The 20,502-nt window shown below is 39.9% G+C and overlaps 2 protein-coding genes and 1 long non-coding RNA gene across 15 annotated transcripts in view; 1 reads left to right on the forward strand and 2 right to left on the reverse strand.

Annotated features, from left to right (window-relative positions):
• The window catches only part of LOC309642380 (uncharacterized protein), a 199,486-nt gene that overhangs the window by 165,378 nt on the left and 13,606 nt on the right, over positions 1 to 20,502 (forward strand). For 7 of the 12 annotated variants that reach the window (XR_014253123.1, XR_014253124.1, XR_014253125.1 and 4 more), the window contains 2 exons: positions 3,042 to 16,182; positions 17,737 to 17,811. Coding sequence is in view for 5 of the 12 variants with exons in the window: in XM_082423964.1 (XP_082280090.1) it covers positions 4,521 to 4,638; positions 5,596 to 5,650; positions 16,124 to 16,182; positions 17,737 to 17,882 (378 nt within the window). In the remaining 7 variants the exon portion in view is untranslated. Of the gene's footprint in view, positions 1 to 2,897; positions 16,183 to 17,736; positions 20,370 to 20,502 lie in introns of those variants that run through there. The other 5 variants (XM_082423966.1, XM_082423967.1, XM_082423964.1 and 2 more) reach the window with 5 other exon arrangements.
• The window catches only part of LOC309642425, a 151,796-nt gene that overhangs the window by 100,960 nt on the left and 30,334 nt on the right, over positions 1 to 20,502 (reverse strand). The window lies entirely within an intron of this gene.
• LGI1 (leucine rich glioma inactivated 1) overlaps positions 1 to 20,502 on the reverse strand; it is a 33,032-nt gene that overhangs the window by 11,423 nt on the left and 1,107 nt on the right. Inside the window, exons 2-4 of one of the 2 annotated variants that reach the window (XM_082423701.1) lie at positions 20,365 to 20,436; positions 2,898 to 2,969; positions 2,721 to 2,792 (exon numbers count right to left, since the gene is read on the reverse strand). In XM_082423701.1, coding sequence (XP_082279827.1) covers positions 2,721 to 2,792; positions 2,898 to 2,969; positions 20,365 to 20,436 — 216 coding nt within the window. The remainder of the gene's footprint in view (positions 1 to 2,720; positions 2,793 to 2,897; positions 2,970 to 20,364; positions 20,437 to 20,502) is intronic. The other variant, XM_082423702.1, reaches the window with a different exon arrangement.

Here is a 20,502-nt window from a genome sequence, read left to right on the forward strand (position 1 = left end):
ACTTGAATGTGTGCCTTTAATTGAGAAGAATTGGTCTGAGGTGGAGGAGTGTGCACTTTGAAACCTAACACCTCTAAAATCTTAAAAAGAAAATTAATGGCTCAAACAAATGTCAGATTTATTTATAAGTGGTAAATAATGGAAAATGAACTTGATGTGCTGAGCAGTCAGAGGGACATTTGGGCTTCAAATCTTCCCTACCCATCTCTTCTTGAAAGGAAAAAAGGAAAGAAGGAAGGAAGGTAGGAAGAAGCAGAGAACTACACCTGGAGGAACAGCATAATTAGAAAGGAGATCATGGCCTGGGGACAAGGCACTCAGTGAGAAAATATTTGTTCATCTAATTCCTCTTGCTAGACTGAGCTCTTCCAGGTTGGAGCTGGATTTTATTCATTTTTGTGTGGCACATCCTAGAGACTATTTAGGATGAACCATATGGCAATGCCATTTTTGCAGATCCAAAAGAGTCTCATATTGGCAATGCCACACGAATCAACCTAAGTGTTTGATAAAGATGCAAGAGATCTAAGGGTCATATTCAATCGACTTTAACCTGTTCCCTCCTAAAACCTCCTTCCTACCTCCAGCACCGGTCAGACAGGTGGGACTTGCCTTTCATTGTCTGACTCTTAAGATTCACGCCTCTCTCTTTGAAGGCTGCCTCTTGAGTCCCTTGAGCTTGAAAATTTCTAGGTATTAAGCACATGCAGTACCAGTGCCTTCTTCTTATACTCTTCATACCTCTAAAGAAGGGGCCTCTTAATGACGCAAATTTATATTTCCATTTCATTTGATGGGCATAATAGGCTCTAGTCAAACAAAATGAATGTTCTTCACTAGGGTGTTGTATAAATTTTTTTCTTCCCCACTTTCCTCCCTTCCTCACCCCTCCCCTCTTTCCCCCTCATTCCTTCCTTTCTCTCTCTTTCTTCCTCCCTCCCTCCCTGCTTTCCATTCTTCCCTCCAGGTGAGGTAGGCCTTTAGGCTGGAGAGAAGATATACTTGATTGAACTAAGGGGCGCGGCAAGGCTATGTCCAGGTTCCCAGAGAGAACACCAGGGTCTTACATCCTTCCTTCAGCCCCTCATGATGCGGAGCCATTAGACACAGGCCACGTTGAATGGATTTATGTGAATCAAGTAGATTTCAAGTTGAAGTCACGAACTTCCATTTATCTTTCCATTTATTCGTTTCTTTTATTTATTTTTGTCTGAAAGATTAGGCTTGGTGGTGTTTGGCTCTGTAATCAAATGGCACAGCATTCGTACCATACACAGCCAGGTTTGCAGCACATTGTAACACTGACGTGAAAAGCAGTGTTGCAAACTGTTTATTTTATAAACATTATTTTCCTCGTCATTTTATAATGACTATATACAGAAGTCTTGAAAGGTGCAGTGATTTCGTAAAATACACCTGGCCACCAGTTCCCTGTTGCTGCAAATCCAAACAGCAGTAGAGACAGGGACTAGTAAAGGCAGCATGATGACCACGTAGACACCCTAGAATAAAGGTTCAAAGGGCAGACATTTTTATCTGCCTTGTTACCTGCTACCTCCCGCGGTCTAGAACAGAGCTGGAAATGAGGTACTGTGACGCAACAGGTTAAAATCGACAGGATGACTGTGATGCTTAGATGACTTGCATCTTTACCTAACACTAAAGAGACACATATTAGGCACTTGAGAAACAGTCCCTGAATGGATGAGTAGCCATAGCAGTTCAGCCATTGAGTTGATGTTATCACAATTCCATAACTACTCAGTTCACTTGTCACATATCCCCTCCAGGCTTCTGTTTCCTCATTTCTAGAATGGGGGTTGTGTGACTCTGGCAGGATCGTTGAGAGTGTTAAATGAAAATTCACGTAAAGCGCACTGGCCAACATAGTAGTAGGCACTTAGCAAATGTTAGTGCCATTTCTTCCCATGCCCTTCTAGTTTCCTTAAAAGTACATCTGTCTGTGAGTGTGTGTGTGTGTGTGTGTGTGTGTGTGTGTGTGTGTGTAGGGGGTGGGGGAGGGTAAGGGAAAGGAGTTATTTGGTTCCTGTTACTCAGGATTTCCCAGCCTCAGGACTGTGCCCTTTTAGGCTGGGTAATTCTTGGTTGTGAGGCTGTCCTGTGCATTGCAGGATTTTAGCAGCGTTGCTGCCCTCTACCCACTAAATCCCAGTTACATCCTCTAGTTGTGACAATCAAACATGTCTCTAGATATTGGTGAATGTTCCCTGGGAGGTAAAATTGTCCCGTTAAGAACAGCTGATGTAGCTCTAATCATCCACTGAATAAATATTTCTCTTATAAAAAAGTTGTTCAGGCGCTGTGTAGACGTGGCCTGCGGTTCTAGTATATGTTTAAATGTATATGAAGTCAGGGCTTGTACAGAAAAAGAGAAAGAGAGAATATCAAGTTAAGCTATATAGTCAATTCATGAAGTGAGTAATGATGTAGATAATTAAAAACGTTATTTCAGTCACACAATTTCCCTGCAGTACATTGTTTTCCTAATTATTGCTGGTTTGGGCTAGTATTAATAGTAACTGGTTTCCTGGACACACACTGGCTGATGGCAGGGAGAGAAGGCAAATGTGCATGTAGAGAAATCATTTGGCTTTCTTAAATTTTCATGGATACCCGCAAAGTGGGTGCTTTAACCACAGGTTATCAAATTGCATTGCCCACTGGCAAGTTTAAAAGGTAATAGCAACATTCATACTTACAGGTGAATTAAAGACTTTAGTCCCCGGAAAGTATGTCTTGAAATGGACTTGATGTTGTTGTTTTCTATGAATCTGCAATAGGTTATAATATTTTGGGTCAGACAGCTGTAGGAACCTCAGAGCCCTTGTACTGAATCATTATGTTAAAAAAAAAAAAAAAAAGGTTATTTTACTTACAAATACTCTAGATGTGGGAGACCAATAAAAGCATCATCACTGATCACATCAAATGAGTTCGATGTGAATAACCTGCCCAGAAAAAGTTCACAATGAAATGGTTAAACTGACAGATTGTCAATCTTTGCTGCTTTTATCTCTCAGAGAAACGAGTGGGAGTTGTGCACGGAAAAATGTCTGGATGTCTGCCTTCTACAGTGTTACTTATTCAGGTAATTTTTGCAGCTTTTTTTTTTAACCGTCAATTATCTCATCAAACGCTCATTGAGGGGGTGCCTTGTGCCCCACTCCTCACAGGGATGGATGTCACATGCCCTGGGTAACATTTTGAGATACAATAGGGCAAGTATGGCAGTCGACAGCCAAATCAACATGTTGCAGGTTTCCATGCAAAGACACTAGCAGAATCTCTCCCTCTTGCTCTAGAAACTTCTGGAACATTCTGACCAGGCCAAATAATGGTGTCATGGTTTCAAGCCTGGGAAACCTAGAAAACTAGCTCCATGTCCGGTTATGCTATGATATCTCATAGTAGATAAGCCACCGACACTGGCTTAATAAAAATCAACTAACCTCCTACTTTGAAAATAGAACAGGCTGAAGATGGGAAACAATGAGGCTTAGGAAGAGTCTCAGACCCATTTTATTACTACATAGTTGAAAAGGAATACTTTTACTTGGACAAATTTATTTGCAATTTCAAAATCCAAAGGGATTTGGTTTCAAAATAACTGATGAAAAGGAACATCAACCAGCTTTCCCCACATCCTGTTGAATTTCCCGAAGAATTTTTTTTCTGAATGGGAGGCTTAACAGAGGTGGTTATAGGTCAAATAATACAAAGTTATTTTTTTAGAGTGACAATTTATGGAATTCATTAGATAAAGTTTTGATAAAAACTGAAAATAAAGTTTTACATGTACTGATGACAAATTTACAATGAGTTCAAGTGATATTTAGTCTACGTGTTAAGGTTTTCATATGGGAGAACCTCATATTTCACTTGTAATTAGAGTCCAAAATGTGACCGTGGTCATGGGACAGACCAGAAGTTTGACATAATTTGACAACTCATGTCTCATACGTACTGTTTAATTGTACTATGTAAAGTCCAATATTCTCTGTTAGTAAACTTTTTGACTTTTATTTTTGAGGTGTAGGGGTTACAAATAACTGCCACTAACCAACTTAGTGACTTACCCTCTCTGAGCCTGTTAACTAAGGGGATTAAAACTAGGAGATCTCACTTTCTAAACAGTTGTGAATAACTTATTTGACATCTGGGATTCCTTCAAAATATTGAGAGGAGGGGGTAGCAGTGGGTTAGAGATGAACTGAGCATGAGGTGGTAATTTCTGAAGCTGGAGGCTAGGTCCATGGGAGTGAATTTTACTATTATCTCTACTTTTATATATGCTTGAAAATTTCTGTAAAAATGGGGGAAAACACAAACCAAACAAACAAAACCAGATGATCTCTTGCATTTCTTCCTACGCTATCATGCCTGGAATGATGTTGGATTCTCTTCTATCCCTTCTCCTTCCAACATCATACATGGCTTTATACTCAAGTGATTCACTAGACTCTGAAGAGTCAACACTATCGAATAGTCATACGTATTAGATGCCCATAGTTATTCAAACAAATTCAAAGTTTTATGATTTCAGTCACAACTTTGGCAATTGTCTCTTCTTACTTCATGGTTCTGGGAAACAAGAGGATTGCTCAGCCTTACTCCAAGGTACGCTACCATCCAAAGTCTTCCTTAGGTTCCAGATTTTTGTTTCATTCTGTATAGGCAGCATCAAGGATGGAGAGAATGAAATAAGGCAGAAATAGATACAGAGAAATACCTCCCATGCTCACTGGTTTGCAAACTGTCCCGTGGTTGGACCAGTGACTTCAAAATCACTCACTCCAAGTCACTGGAAGAAATGGCTTCTAACACTCGTTCTCCTTATGTTGAATCATATGCATAACAGGGTAGGATATAGATATTAGTGGGCAGAATTAGCCCACACATGTCAGGGAACTAAAACAGGGTTTCCACTAGAATTTTTATCTGCTTGTTCATTGCTTATCCCTAGCACCTGTAATAGTGCCTGTCCCATAGTGGACACTGAATAAACATTTGTAAAATAAAGAGGGATTTACTTTACATTAAATTCTGGTCATTACTACATTACTAGATTGAATGTTCCTTACAGCAGGGGCTTATCTTTATTGACTTTTGGGTCCTCAGCCCTGAGCATATTTCCTGGCTGAATTGTGTTTGCTGAACTAGCTCGTAAGGATCAAAACCTCTGGCTAAAACTACAACAACACGCAAGAATATGGGTGAATCTCACAAACCTAAGTCCGGGGAAAGAAGCCAGAATGCAATAAAGTACATCCTACATGATTGCACTTATATAAAGAACAAAACCCAGCAAAACTAATCTATGCTGGCAGAAGTCAAGATAGGGTTTACCCTCGAAGATGAGTAGCAACTGGAAGGGGGCACAAAGGGAGTCTTTGGGGTAATGATAATGTTTGGTTTCTTGACCTGGGTGCTGGTTACAAGGGTGTTAACTTTATAAAAAATCATGGCAGGGGTGGGAGTGATGAATAGGCAGAGCATAGAGGATTTTTAGGGCAGTGCAAATACTCTGTGTGCTACCATAATGATGGATACATGTCACTGTACATTTGTCCATAGGATGTACAGCACCAAGACTGAACCCTAACGTAGACTATGGACTCTGGGTGATCAAGTAAGTTCATCAGTTGTAACAAACATACCACCTTGGTGGAGGAGGCTGGTGATGGGGGAGGCTATGCACGTGTCAGGGTAGTGGGTCTATGGGAAATCTCTGTGCCTTCTCTTCAATTTTGCTGTGAACCTAAAACGGCTCTAAAAAAATTGTCTTAATTTAAACTATCAAGATGTACACTTAGGGTATGCACACTTTTCTTTACGTAAATTATATTTCAATAAAAAGTTTTCTTATAAAAGCTAAAACAAATCCCTCTGGCTAAGATAATAATGAATATCTTAGTCCTTAGATTCTAAATTCAATTGTAATTTTCTTTGGACAAGGATTCCATGGACAAAGATTTGTAAATTTATACATGCATTCTAAATATAGTTGAGCAGGCTATCCATTTTATTATCCTATATATACTTAAAAAAACTTTAAAAGGTCCTGTGATATAAAGGGGGTAAAATGCCAATCTTTAATTTGTATGGGTTCCTTTATAAATGTTTGATTTCAATATCATGATTTGTTATTGAGCCAGATGTGTTAAAGAATCCCAAAGTCCCTGTTAAGGGAAACTGTGTCACCCCACCCCATCTTCACACAAAACAGATCTGGGGCAGACCAAGGTGGCCAGGTTTTATACCGCATGACCTCTGCCCCTTTTCATAAATTACGAGAACAAGAAGGACTCCGTTCTTCATCCAGAGTAGCTGATCCTGGGGTCAGTCAGCATCCCATGGCCCAGCTAGTCTGGTTCAAAAAGGTGAGTTGGGCTGAAGATGAATCCCTTCTTAGGGATTTGGAATCACAAACAGATGGAACCAGCCAGCAGAGGAGCTGAAGGAGAAAAGAGGCCTTAGGGTTGAGTTAGCTCCACGGCAGGCAAACTGTGCAAGGCACACTCAGAAGAGAGTGGAATGCAGAGGAGACCTCACAAAGGGCAGTGTGTGTGAAGACTGGAGCAGGGAGATGCCCAGATCTGTGTTAGGCCCTACATCTGTGCTTCTCAATCTTAGCTGCACTTGGAATCACCTGGGGAGCTTTAAGAATACTGATACCAGGTTCTCGCCCTCAGGGATTCTGGTTAAATTCTATACCTGGGGTGTGGCCTGGGCATGGGATATTTAAAAGCTCCCCAGGTGTCTCTTACACACAGCCAGGGCTGCATATGGTAAACTTTCTGGTCAGCCACAATAGCCTTCCTTTACCTGTGGTGACCGAGGGGGCCTGTGCTCCTTGCAGCAGGTTTGGCTGGAATAGTTGCTCTGGTACACAGAGGTGCTGTGGATTGTCCTGTCTCCATAACTACAGGTAGCAGGAGTCCACAATAATATGACTCAGATTTGACAACTGCCCTCACAAAAGTAGCACATGGAGGGGTGGGTGGGGATAAGTGTACTGTCTGAATGAACTGGTTACCCTGAGCTACGAATCACAGATCTCTATCCATACACTTGCCAAGCGGCCATCCGGTAGGTTGGTGCAGAGATAATGTAGAGTTTGCCCTCTGCCCCTGATCCTGTGGGAACATTTGAGGTCTCTGCCACTTCCTCTATTCTTAGGGAGGGAAAAAGGCAGGCACTGTTCCCTAGAATTTTGGTGGAGGTGGACACAGGGATGCACCTTGTCCTTTCTGTACCCTCCCCCCAAGGGCTGTGCACTTAGGTCTCTTAGCCATCAGTCTCATGAATGCAGTACGAAAACAACGGAGTGTAGGAGGTGTGGGGAGGATTTTTTTCCTCTGCAACCAAGGGAGTGTATATTTCCTTATCAAGAAAGACATTTAAGACCATACATATCAACTATCAATACCATGCAGGCAATAGCTCATTCTTTAAATGATGATTGTTGCCTCCATAATAGCCTGTATTTCATAGACTCCTGCTGCATTATCTTATTTGGTCTTTGAAACAACTCTGTGAAAGTTGTAGAGTAGCTGTTAATAGCTGTTTGGCAGGAGGAAACTGAGGCCTAGAGGGCTGTTAAAAGCTTTGACCAAGGTCATGAGGCCCAAGACTCCTGGTCTACTGCCCTTTCCACACACTGGGTGGTCTCTCAGTATAGGACCCGGATCACATAGTGATACAACATCCACATTCCGGTAGACAACCATAATAACACTACTCAGCTTATGCAGATTTAAGAAATCTAATTAAATCATAATTCCTTTTTTAAAGGAATTAATTACTCAAAATAAGCAGTCTTAAAGTCACGTTAAGATCATGTCAACTTGTATTTTTTTCAAGTCAAGAATTTTAAAAATCTGAAGGCAGTTCAGTGTATTCTGCTTAAGGACGCTATATGCTCAGTGTAGAAATTCTGGAAAATAAAGAAAAGCTTAAAGAAGAAAATAAAGATCACTGTAATCATACTACCTAAAGATGTGAATATGTGTATATATAATAAATATATGATATATACATGTATATATTTATAAAATTGGAATAATAATTTTTATATTGTTCTGTGTCCTCCTTTTAATGTACTTATTTTTTCAAGAACAATTTCTCAGGACAATACATTTTCAATATATAATTTTAACAGACGAGTACGTTTTGTATTATGGAGATATCGGGATTTAACTTTTTTATTGTTGACTCCAATTTTCACTATTATAAACACTACCATAACCACCCTCTCATGCAAGTATTTTTCCATATTCCTAATTCTTTCCTTAGAATAGACTTAGGATAGATTTTTAAAAGTAGCATTATTGATTGTATATGGTTTGTGTGTCTCTAGTTTATTACTAACTTGTATCAAATTACATGTTCAATTCTGAATATAAAAAGGCCTGTTCTTACCACATCCTTACCAACATTTAGTATTATCATTTTTGTTTCTTTTTCTATGAAATCATGTCCTTTGACCATTTTTGTTGCTTTCTAAGCACCTTTTATTTACTAAGGGTATTACCTATTCTTTTCCTTTATTATTTGATGCTGAGTTTTTCCCTACTGATTATGATTTGCCTTTTGAATCATTATTTTTAACATATAGACGTTTTACATTTTAACAAAATATATCAACTTCTATTATATATTCTTTCTTTGCTGTAATTCTTAAAATGTTTTTTCCTACCTTGATATTAATGAAATATTACCTAAACCTCCCTCCTTAAGCTTTTTTTTGGACTCTAATTTATTTGGGACTTACTTTTATCTATGATGTGAGGTGAGACATTGCCTTGATTCCTGCCTAGATATTTACCCAAGTTTGCCAAAGCCTGTTGTTGAATAATTAATGCCCTCCCCCGCCCCGCCACTTGCAAGTACATATTACTTCCTTCAAATGTCTGCTATTTTATTGGGTTTTTCCAAAAATGAAATCTTGGATTTACTTATTATTCCCACTGCTTCCTAATTTATTATTTTTTCTGTTTATTGTTTATTTTCTCTTGAGATCCTTAGAATATGTATTGTTTCATGCTCAATTCATATGTTTTTATTCTTTCTGATTTAAAATGAAAGTATCAATATTTAGAAATATGACTTTACCTCTATGTAAAGCATCCAGTAAGTTTTAAATGTAATCTCTTAAAATTGCATATTTGATTTCAACAAATATTTAGAATAATATTCTTAAAATCTCCTGTTGATGATAGTTTTTTTTTTTTTAAAAAAGCTTTCATAATTTAAAATTAATATTGCACTGGGACCAGAGGATGAGATCTGTAAAATGTCTGCTAACCCTGAGCTCCAGTTCTTCCTTCTGACTACCTATTTTCAACTGTCTGTAGCAGTGGGTCACATCTCTCCATAAGCAATAAATTAACACCAAGGCTGAAAGGTTATTAGGGGGTTCCTAGCTGAAAAGCTAGGACCAGCAGCACTTAATTCAAAAGGAGCAGAGAAGTGTGTGATAGGGTTAGCATGGAGCTCAAGTGCTGGAATCAGCAATAGAGAAGTAAAGGAAAAAGCGGAGGATCACAGAATGAGGATCTAGCTACATTAGAAGGAGGTCAAGGCTAAGGCTGCCCAACGTCCAGCTGGGGGTCCACAAGAGTAAAATAACTGGGCAGGAGGGACATGTGTCGATGCCAAGGCTGATGGGCTGCTGAAGCGGTTTCTTGCCCTGGCTTCTCACCTCTTCTAGGGACCAGGGAAGGAGCATGTTGCAGAGGGAATCGCAAAGCCTGGGTCTTCATTCCCACTTGGCCATAAATCCTCTGTGTGGCCTTGAGCACATCACTTCTTCTCTCTATGTTGTCAAATGAGGGGTCTAAACTAGCTTGAAAGATGTATGCGTCAGGCTTGTAGCGCTGCAGGCTTCATTCATGGAAGAGTAGGCATGGCCTCTACGTGAGGAGTGGGGCATCGTGGGGAGGCAGGTCTGCAGATGGCTGAATGGGAGGAATAACCCTGCTGGGAAAATCTCCCCTTGTCTCAAACCAGACTGCTCATCTGGTCACATCAGGGCCCCCTGGCTCTAATGACACTTCTTCAGACTCTCTCTAGTCACCCGTGACATCTTAACTGCCATCAGAATTGTCATTGTTCCACAAGTGGTCTGCATTTTATCTTCCAGCCCAAAGCAGATTCTTGCAGCTATGGAGGGGGGGATGATTTAGGGGGCTCTCCCATAAACCCCCCCTCAGTAAGGGCTACTCTGGATGAAGAAGAGAAGAGTGAGCAGCCAGCATTGGGCTGTCACTTAGAGATGGCACTGATTAGACATAGAATAGAGAATCTGGTTTCTAAGTTTGTGGCTGCCACTTATTATGTAAATGATACATCAAGGAGGTAAATCTATTTCATCATCTGTTAAAATAGGAATGATAGTAACAAAAAGATTTCCTGGAAGATTCTAAGAATTCCATGAGATAATGTATAAGAGCATGTCTCCAATGCTTCTGCCAAGAAATAGCTCAGCAAAGATCATAGACATAAAATATCAGAGCTGGAAGAGCTTTTAGCTCTAGTGAAGGACCTTAGTTATATAGAGTGGGAAACTGAGGTCCAGTGAGATTGTCACCTACCTAAGAGAACTGTTATTAGCGTTGTCCAGGGAATTAGGCAGCCATGGGCAGTGTTGCGTAAACATACTTCCAAGTACATATGTGTGCCTGTATGTGTATATGTGCATATATATGTAAATGAGAGAGCAAGATGCATGGGTTACAGCTGTTGGAAGATTCGAGGGCATAGCTGGAGGGGCTGGCCAACTTGTTTAGAGCTGCCTCTGCTTAAATGATTCAGACCTTCTAGCTGTTACTAATATTCTCCTTTATCCAAAAGAATAGGACTGGTTGAATGAAAATTAGTAATAGGCTGATGATTAACTTTAGTTAAATGCACACATTCTAAGTGCATGTGCCACTTGAATAATTTACATTTGAATATTTTAAAATATGCTCTTAAGATAGGAAAGCATTAAAATGGGAACATCACATATGAGCACATTATGTCACAGTTCTTTTTGACTTTTCATCCTTGGAAAACATTTTCAATGTAATTCAGCTGATCCTTAAGTAGACCACCACCTCTTCGACCTGGCTTGATGGAGAATAACCTTAATTTTGCTCTCATAAGTCTGAGGGGGGGGGCACCCTAGAGGGATATGCCATTCAATTCCTCAGGTGAGGAAACTGAGGCCCGCAGAATTAAGTGACTTATTCAAGGCCACATCTTTTGTCAGCAGCAGCGCCAGGTTTAGAATGTAGATTTTAGATTTGCAGGGATTCCCTGGGGAATATTCTTGGCATGCACACTAGCAAAGACTTGAGCATGGGCCCACCCCTTTGGTTTTATAGTTCATTACCTCTCCTCCCAGGATAGTCAAAACTTTTCCTTTATAGACATTGGCATAACTAGTCAACAGCCCACCCTCCCGATGTTGTTTGTAAATTCAGTCTGTATTTCCCTGCTCCTAAAAAACAAAGGAGGAGGGACTTAAATTTTATTTAAAGTATTTAAAGCCTATTCTATGCCAAGCCTCATCTTTATCAGATTGCCATCTATTAACTCATTTTGCTCCTCCAATGAACACTATAATGTAGGTTTTATAGTCTCCATTTAAAATACAACGAAACCCAAGGTGAGAGAGGTAAAGTAATTTGAAGCTTGTAACTGGCAGAGCTGGGATTCTGTGCCCAGGTATGATCTCCCCCTGGACTGGTAATGGTCATGGGCAAGGCCATGCTTCCTCTTTTCAGTCCTATCAGATCTGCCCAGTATCTGCTACAAATCTAGGCTAGCCTTGCCCAGTAGTTCCCAGAGTGTAGTCCCTGGAACACAAGGCCTTTACGGGGTTAAGAGGTTTTACATGAACAACAACAGAAAAAACCAGGCAAATAAATTTGGGGAAAGCGGGTAAATGAAGTTACTCGGGGTTCCTAATTACACGAATCTTTCTATCCTTAAGTAAATTGAGACTCTTCAAAAGGGATTTAAATATGCAGCTTCCCAATCTTATTGATAATGGGACCCTTTTATCACTGAGTTTTACATACAGTGTGTATACCCAGGGAAATGCTGGATTAGCCATTTGGGAAATAGCTGTGAGGGAATCCTCTCAAAACAAAAATAGTGAGAGTGTAAATTTAAGCTCAAGGGGCTTTTTCCTGTTGAATGGGCTGCAAGTGATAATCTACTTCCTCTGAAAGATGGAGCTCCACTGGGAGGTCCCCAAAGAAGCAGAGTGTGCCACGCTGCTTGACCAGGTGGAGAGCCTGGCAGTGAGTCACTCCTTATATGGAGATAGATGGTTTAATGGATCCTTTAAGATAGGATTCTTTCTACCCGCCCAAGCTCTGTTAGCAAGCCTCTCTAGAACAAGCTGAGGTATAAATAATTAAGCTAATAAATAAAGCAAGGGACTTCCCTGGTGGCGCAGTGGTTAAGAATCCGCCTGCCAATGCAGGGGACACGGGTTCGAGCCCTGGTCCAGGAAGATCCCACATGCCGTGGAGCAACTAAGCCCATGTGCCGCAACTACTGAAGCCCGCGCACCTAGAGCCCGTGTTCCGCAACGAGAAGCCACCGCAATGAGAAGCCCGCGCACCGCAACGAAGAGTAGCCCCCGCTTGCTGCAACTAGAGAAAGCCCGCGCACGGCAACAAAGACCCAACACAGCCATAAATAAATAAATAAATGAATAAATAATAAAAAATAAAATAAAAAGAAGCTCTTTTAAATAAATAAATAAATAAATAAAGCGAACACCGAAGGCATAGATTCCCAATATCCTACTGTAGGTTAAGAAAAGGAAAACAACATAAAATAATTCCAGAGGCTTTTCTAAGCCAAGGTGCATTGAAAGTAGCCAAGCAGGGATAGAATGGGCAGTTTCCCAAATTTATTTGAGCACAGAACTCTTTTTTTTTTTTTCAGGACAACTGTTCTATAGGACACAAGTTTAGAAAACATTGGTCTAAGATATAACTTTAAAGTATATAAGTCCCTTTCTGTTTGCTCTTTTCTTCACTCTCTCTCTCTTTCAAAGGAAGGAGACCAGAGTTTACACATACAAAGGAGAGTTGAACCCTAGGGAAACTCGATGTTCTTGCAGCGGGCCACTCTTTGAAAGGGCTTGTCAATGATTGTCTCCAGGAATGAGGACACATCCCCTGCATATCCTCACTAATGGCATAGGTTAACCCTTTGAGAGGGGATTCAATTTGGGGAGCAAAGCTATGCAAAGTTAAGCCCAGTTATTCATATTCAAGAGGAAGCAGAGAGAAGTAGTTAAAAGTGAGGATGTGGGTTTACACTCCGGCTCTGCGACTTATGAGGGGTGTGACATCGTGGAGGTTACCTAACCCTTCTAGGATTTAGTGCTTCATCTGCAAAATGGACATAATCACACTTCTTCACAGGGTTATTGTGATGATGAAATAAAAAATGAGACATATACAGTGCTTGGCATCAGGCAATACAAAAATGACAAATGTCCCCTAACAAAACTTTGCCTGGTTTTATTGTGTGACTTGTAAACTGGCAGTGAAGACAATTCTCAAAGATCTAGAAACATTTAGCTATAGAAGCAAAGTTAGGAAGAATCTCTGATCTCCCGTAAGGAATTCTCTGCAAGTCAGGAGTTACTTGTGCATATAAATTCTAGTCTGTTTATTTTTTAAAGGCTCATTGTTTTTTAATCACAATTTACACAGGCAAACACCTGTCATCCTGCCATGTAAATGGACTCAACAATTCCTTTCCAGTCCTTGCCCCATGGGAGGGATACTGAAACATTGTTTTACCATCAGCCACCATGGGAGGTCCTGGTAAAGTCCCAGTGGACCTGCTTGGGAAATTGGGAACTACATTATTATTCTAATAATAACTTTATAATAGTCAGTTCCATAGAATGAAGCTCTTTCATTTAACAATCTAATTTACTGGTTTGTTAGAATTCATACAATAAATTTTGTCCTTTTCTTTAACAAGGCCATTTTCTATATTATGTATTCTATTCTACAAACAGTACTCTGTTTGTAGAATAGAATAGAATACAATAGAATTTTTAAGCAGAAAGAGACCTTAGTTAATTGAACATGAAGGTCTCAAAATGCCAATTACATATGTTTTGTTTGGTCTTCATCCTGTTTAAAAAAATCTGCCTCCAGATTTCTGCCTTCCCCTGAAAATTTAAAAAAGAAGACTGCATATTCATGTGCCACATTCTCATCAGCAATGATCAGTTGAAACTGAAGATGTCATTTTTAGGTAAGACATGTCTTGTCTGGTTTACCCCAGTTACTACCACTCCCTACTGTCTTATACCCAACTGTTTCCTTCATTTAACTTATCACCCCAACCCCCATTGGGCATTTGAGTTTGAGAACCATAATTCAATCTATCTCTGGTATTTTCTACATATAAAATCTGAGGCCCAGGGATACTTGGTCACACAGCCCATTACTGTCTGAACTGGATTTCAAACCCAAGTCCCTTGACTTCTACTTCAGGCTTCTTTCCATCTTACCACAGAACTACTCATCTGAAGACTGGCCAGTGTTAATTATTTTTAACAAAACTTGACATGTTTACAAAATACGGTTCCAGTTGTTTTTTTATGAGGAAGAAGTGAAAGGGTTCTGCTTCTCCTTTCCCCTCCCATTCTCGGAAAGGTAAATAGTTCATGTTTCTTGTGAGAAGTATTTGAAGAAAGATTTCTTAGAAGGTTCTGATGGAGACCTATGCATAGAACAATAAAATTTTAAAGCTAGCACTGTAGGCAAACCCAAACTATACAATCAGATGCTAATCTGATGTTAAGGTGGTTCAAATTAAAGTGATTTTCAGAACTATAATAAAAGCTAATGTTTATTGAGTTACAGGAACCGTGCCAAGTGCTTTACATGTACGGTTTCATTGAATCCTGACTGTAATCCTGTGTAACAGGTACTATGGTTATTGCCCACTTTGTAGTTGCAGATAATGAGGCTTGGTTAAACTTGCCCCGAATCACAGAACTAGGAAGCAGCAGAGTGAGGATTTGAACCCATGTCTGTTTGACCACAAAACCTGTGTTCTTTGCTACTTGCCACCATTGCCAGCTCACCAGGGTTAGCCATTTTGACATCACAGCTGTCATTGTAATGCCCTGTGATCATTTTGTAGCCTATATCAGCCATAGGCTCAACAATGGGCAAGAGTCACCATCCTCACCAATTAACTGAATATCATGTTGAACAAAATGAGAGAGCTTATCATGACTGCCTTATGATACATTCTTTGTGTTCACAAATTTGCTCTTCATCTTAATAATGCTTAACCAACATTTTTCTTTGGATGTCCTGTCAGACTGGATGAAGGGGGGAGTTTGAACCTTCACAGGAGAGAGGCTAGTCAAAGCTGGGAGAGAACCTGGGCGGCAAATATGATTTGGTACTTGTCAAAGACCTAGAGGAAATCAGAGTGAGACAAAAGGGATTCAGGAGGTGGGTCTAAAGAAAGATTTTGGATGCTTTGCCTTTTAAGTTCCAGTACACTGGAAATATCTGTTGAAGAAGTCTGACATCATAATGTCATGAACAAATATCTCCTCATGTTTTTTTTTTGGTTCAGCCCACTTTCCAGACGTCCACTCTATTAATTCACATGAAATCTGATTGTGTATACAAAACATACAGAAGAGCAGGTGCATGACCGAGACTATCTACTGATAGGAAAACAGGAATCCCTAGTATAAAATCTATAAAATATGAACTGAATTCAACAAACATATAGTAAGCAAGATCTAAGCTTATAACATCCAGGCTCTTTTCTAGGGCCTTGGCTATTGAGAATCCTCCGTGAGCCACAAGGGCAGATACAAGCACAGTTAGCTCTAAAAATGACAGGAAGAACTACAGACATCAGTAAAATCTACAGAGCCTGAGAAAATAGAGGTACTTCAGGCTGGTATGGATGGATCTTACAGTGTGTGAGTGTTGTGTGTGTGTATGTGTGTGTGCGATCAATACTGTGAGAGATGACCCTAGACAAATAGCCAAATTCTATTAATACCAACTCAGCTGTTCAGATGTTTCTCTGTCTCTAGGGAACCGTTAAAGGCTTCCAAGCATGAGGGTGACATGATGAGATCTGCGCCTCAAGAAGGTAACACTGATGGAGGTGGGGAGGATAGGGACCGGAAGCGGGGGGGACCAGTGCAGAAGCTCCCCAGCAGCCTGTAGAACAGTGATTGCAGCCTCAGTTAGGGCCATGGTCCTGGGGTGAAGAGGAGATGGCAGATTCTCATGCTGTTTCCTGTTGAAAGTGGACATGAGGGAGAGGTAACTCCTAAGTTTCTTGCTTGAATAATTGAGAGAATGAAATACACTTTCAGAGAAAACATTTGTTGTACAGGGCTGTGTGCACAGTCACAACAATTAATTAAGAAGTTAAAAATCAGAGCTATGGGTCATTGGGCAGATTGTAGACAAAACAGCCTAGGTGATTGAAATTTTTACTTCTTGGTCCCTGTGGGCCATCAACTGGGCACAAACCAAAACATGCTCATGCATAACCAGCCAATAATTCCTCTAGAAGCCCTCTTAGCTGATAGGTTTGGCTTGAGTTGTCACTGAAGATTGCTAAATGTTTCTTACATTTGTCATAGAAGGAGGAATAGAAAAAGAGGCTAATCACTGTAAAGGTGAGATAGGCTATGGACATTTTTCCCTGGACAAATAATATTTTGAAGAACTGAATGATAAAATCTTAGTAAGGATGGACTTATGATTTATCTTGTTCATGCTGTTTGCTTGTCTGTTTTTTAGTTTTTGATTTCTTATGGGCTATATATTTATGTATTGATTGTGGATTAATAAAAGAAATGATGATATTTTTTCCCCAGAGGGATCAATTCTATTGCTTCAGACAAGATCAAATCTCACTGGAATAAATAGAATTTTTTCTGGTTACACCAAATCCTTATATAAAGATTTTTTTGTGTGCATGATACTAACCTAACCCTGTAATTTACTCCCTGCAAATAGAACTCTCTTTAGAGTTGGATAGCTTTAGTTTATTAAAAATTTTATCAACAAACGGCAATGTGGCCACATTTTATACTCTTAAATTTGAATTTTACTTCTGTAGTGAGCCTATATCATTGGGGATTTTAGTCTGTGGTTGAGAAGAACAGGACTGTCCTGTGTGAAAACACATTTCTGTAAATTGCCTTCACTACAAGTACCACTCCCTATCACTAAAAACAGACTAGAATGAATAATCATTCCCATTGGTTATGTTTCACAGCAGGCCTATGGAAACATGAATGAAATTACATTTGCTTGGGAAAGGTTTTGTTGCTATTGTTTAAAACCATAGGTGTTTAAAAAAAATAGGTTTGTATAACTAATCTGATGAATTTTTATTGGATAATTTTATTCTTCCTCTCTACAGAGTGTGGGCTTTTGTTTTTCTTGTTCTCCAACACACATTGCCAGCCAAGGCCTACCAGGATCTTTTCCCCAAAAACATTATATGTAACTTAAGGAGGCACTACGTCTGTTTCCCTCAGTACCCCAGGCTGACATTTCAAAAAGTACTTCTCATCCTGCCTTCTGTAGAAGGTCTGAAAAAGCATTTGGGGCCATAATGAAATTATCAGATTGTTAGGGTTGGCGACGGGAATGGGTCATTTCTTTTCTCTTTTCCACAACTTAGCAAGAAACCAACTGCCTTTGTACATCAATCAAGCAGAATCGATTCTGAAGTTTATCTCTTCACAGGATATGACAGGTCAGTTTGGTAATCCGCGGTCACAAATACCATTAGAATTCATTGCAACCCCCAAGCAATGGCTGGTGTGATCCAGGTCTGGTCTGATGGCAAAAGTCATGCAAAGGCAAATAAGACCCCTGGGTCTTCCTGTTCCAGTGGGGGGCTTTCAGGGCAGTGGATGGCCCTGTCCTACAGAAAAACTCTTTCTGTCTGTGAGCCATGCATTCCCACCACTGTTATGATTATGGCCCTATTCATACTTGGAGCCTTTTCATTTATTTTCTCCTCAGTGAAAATGCGCTTATTAGACCCTTTCCCGAGGACAGGAGGAAACAGATAACATTGGACAGGGAGAATGGGGAGCAAAATCTTTAGGAAACAGGATCCTGGAGATCAGAGACAAACTCTGACCCTGGACAATTTTGCATAAGATCAGCACTGGCACAAATCTGCCATGTTGAGGTTAGCCAATGTGAGTTAAGTAAGGACATCCAGGGCAAGAATTACTCGCCCTTTTGTTATTTCTGAAAACTGAACTGCTTTTAGAAATAAGGGCTGGAATGTTCCATAGGAACTCAGAGCATGGAACGCAGGGGCATGGCACACACGCTTGGTGTGGGCTATTTAAAAACCAGTTCCTTGGCTTTCCTCTGTGATTCTAAATACGTGTAATCACATTACTCTGCAGCAGCCGGTAACTATTTCTATAACATTGTCCAGCATCTGTGTTTGCTGAGGCCGGGTCCACCCAGCAGAAACACAAAGTGGAGAGGTGCTAACTGATGAGGTTGATTGATCCAGGCTTTCTGTGTCACAGCTAACGACCATCCAGTGTTGGAATTTGAGTAGTATGTGTCAACTGACACTTCTCGAATTTTAAGGACTGATCTATTTAACTCTCCTGGGGAGAGAGAGGTGCCTTAGCTCAACAAAAGGATGTTTTCAAAATGAGCCATTTATGTATTTAACAAATAATAACATAGGCACAACTGATCACTTTCTCACATACAACCAATTCTTATCCTACGGAAGGATCCCAGCATTGAAGACTTTGCCCCTTTCTGTGCTAAAGACTCTGTCTTTTTTGAATTTGTTTGATGTACTAACACTTCCCCTAATCACACTATTAGCCATCAATCAAACAGATAAATCACTTAGGAATATTCTACTCAATTGTTAATCATTCAAAGACATTAGCTAGTAGAAGGACAGTAGCCAACATTATTACATAATGTCAAAACACCTGATCAGGTTTATGAAATGAAATAGTCAAACCAGTTTGGGGATTTCATGTAGACGAAACAATAGATTAAGTGATTTTTTTAAAAAGTTTTTTTAGCTTTATGTAAAAAGTTAAAACCCTACCATTTATAAAATGTGTAACCATTTGTCACATCCTATGCCAAGCATTTTATCTACTTAAATCTTATTTATCTCTGATAACTCTTCAAGGTGTCATCACCTCCATTTTACAGATGAGGAGACTGAGGCTCAGAGAGAGTTAGTCATTTGCACATAATTTCATGTCTAGTTTCTAGGGAGTGGTAGGGTGAGATTTACACACAGGTCTCTCGCATTTCAAATCCATGCTGTTTGCCTCTGTATATAAAACCTCAAACGGCCAAAATGGCCAATTAAGGCAAGAAAACAAAAACCAGAAAACAAGCAAAAAAACTTGGGTCCAGGATCATGCAGTTAAGATAACTACAGCTCAGTTGATGGACATTTGGCTGATTCCCCCCCTGGAACCGGTAACTACAACCCAGTCTGTGGCCTGACACCTGAGCACCGGGGGGACCTCTTGCCCCTGTATGTGGTCCTGCTCTAAGAACTAACACTCCAATGGCCAAACGTTACACGTCAGAACAAATTATCCATGTTACATTATGACTGTAGAGAGATCTGATTTCTTAGTCAAATATTATTTTTTGACTGTTTTCAGACATAGACTGAATATATGGTTCCCTCATGGCTAACTTAATACACACAGCAAAGACTAATCCTTTGCACTATCCTATATTAATATTTTCTTTCCCTCCTTATAAGGGGATGAGTTATAAATTAGATGAGATTAGAAAGCAGTCACTTGAGAATGAATATTTTAAGGAATTACCTAGAAAGAACTGAGATTTTTCTTCCCCACATGGTAAATCATACAGAGTAGCAGCCTGCCCCAGGTCCCCGAGGACAACATCTTGAGCGCATATGTTATGCTGGGTTCTGTATTGACTAGTTCAGAAACTCCAGGGTAAAATAACCAAAGTTCCCAAGTCAAAAATGAAAGTAAAAGGGTGGAATGAAATGAAGATCATTGTTGCAACATTCCAACAACTTCATAAATAGCCATGAAAGTAGCTAGCATTACAGGTTAGCAAATTTACAATTGCAAGCATCAATCCGCACCGTTGGTGTCAAGTCGCAAACAAACCCATCTATCTCACTTTACTGATATTCCTTTCCTCTCCAGAAATATAATCACATTTGACAAAATTAATATTGAGATCGTTTTACTAGAGGGTTTATCCAAATATATGCTATATTAAAAATAGTCATGATATAAATATTTCTCACAAGAGCTGCAGCGATGGTGTGAATAAAAAACTCCCTTCTGAGATTTCAGTAAAACCAGATCTCACAAAGGATCTGAAAGAAAACAAAACAAAACAACAAACAGACACACACAAAGAGACACACACACAGAACAAATCT

The sequence above is a fragment of the Balaenoptera physalus genome (assembly GCF_965194825.1).
Source record: "Balaenoptera physalus genome assembly, chromosome: 14".
In the NCBI taxonomy this organism is placed as follows: Eukaryota; Metazoa; Chordata; class Mammalia; order Artiodactyla; family Balaenopteridae; genus Balaenoptera; species Balaenoptera physalus.